Source organism: Sesamum indicum, linkage group LG2 (genome assembly GCF_000512975.1).
Source record: "Sesamum indicum cultivar Zhongzhi No. 13 linkage group LG2, S_indicum_v1.0, whole genome shotgun sequence".
Classification (NCBI taxonomy): Eukaryota; Viridiplantae; Streptophyta; class Magnoliopsida; order Lamiales; family Pedaliaceae; genus Sesamum; species Sesamum indicum.
This window is the reverse complement of record NC_026146.1, coordinates 17812738-17814076: the sequence shown is the minus strand read 5'-3', so window position 1 is coordinate 17814076 and position 1339 is coordinate 17812738. Positions and strand designations below refer to the sequence as shown.

Here is a 1339-nt window from a genome sequence, read left to right as displayed (position 1 = left end):
TTTGATATGTAATTATATAAATTTATTTGTGGAAATCATATTTTCAAATTCAAGTAGACTCAAAAACTGATTGATGGGCATTAGATCGAAAATACAAACTTTTATGACAAGAAAATAAACAAACATAATAATATTTGGGAGTGGCAAGAAAACAACGACGACAATGGGGCGTCCCTCACTCTAATTTTGGATTTAAGTATCTATTTCCTTAACAGGTCTGCAAATGAGCCCCTCAGCAGTTCACCTCCTCAAATCTCCACTTCTTCATCCTTATAGCTTTCTGCAACTCCTCAATCCCAACCTCAGAACACGAGAATACCAACCTCTCCCCCATCATTTCCTCACGCCCCACCACATTTCTCATGCTCCACCACCTGCAGCCCCCGCCGCCCATCAGCTCGCACGCCACCACCTCCTCTGCCTTCCACGTGTTATACACGTACACGATGTTCCCCCTCACTCGGATATCTATTGGAGAATTTTCGTAACTTTTGCTCCTCAGTCTGGCTACAAATTCTTGAGGCATTTCTCCCATCTCTTTACAGGATACATCTTCTCCCTCAACTCTCCAGACTTTCACTCTTTCAGCTTGTCCGCTTCTGCAAACTCCGACCAGGATAAGGCTGTTATTGGAGCATCCGATGTGGTAATTGCTAATGGGTTGACCGGGATCCAGAACAAACGGTTCGGACCAAGATTTGGTTTCCGGATCGAACCAGTAAGTGACGCCGGATTGTTTATCGGCGACGACGAGTTTCTCAGTCGTCGTGGCGATTGAAAGCCAAGGCGAAGCCGCGGAGTCCATCAAGTTCTCCGGCATGGACTGGCCCGTGCACCAGGCACGTGTTTTGAGATTGTAAATCTCCACGGCCAGCGGATCATCTTCGAAATCGCAGGCGCCTCCGGCAATGATGACGGAGTCCCCCACGCGGGCAACGATTGGGTCCGTGCGCCACACGAGGGGCGGGTCGACGCTGCGCCAGTTGCAGTTGAGCGGGTCCAACGAGAAGGAGAATTTGGAGGGGGAGAGCATGTAGAGGAAATTGGAATTGGATGACTTGAGGGCGGAGACGTAATCGATTGACGGTTGAGAAATCTTGATCCAGAGGTCGGAGCGGGGATCATATGCATGGGCGGCGGTGGCGTGGGGAAAGCGAGTGGCTTGTGTGTGGAGGATCAACCAGGGCTTGGGGGGGTTGTGGTGGTGGAGGGAGGAGGAGACGGCGTAGCGCCACCACTTAGAAACACGGCAGGGGGGGAAGTGGAGGAGTGGGACGTGGGAGAGGATTGTCTCTAACACGTCCCCGTGAATTTCTACTTCTTCTGCTGTCAGTGCCAT

At 50.7% G+C, this 1339-nt stretch overlaps 1 protein-coding gene across 1 annotated transcript; it reads right to left on the bottom strand.

Annotated features, from left to right (window-relative positions):
• Nucleotides 233-1339, bottom strand: LOC105156772 (F-box/kelch-repeat protein At1g23390-like). Its single transcript, XM_011072989.1, has one exon. It carries the CDS (start codon nucleotides 1337-1339, stop codon nucleotides 233-235), a length of 1107 nt encoding a protein of 368 aa, XP_011071291.1.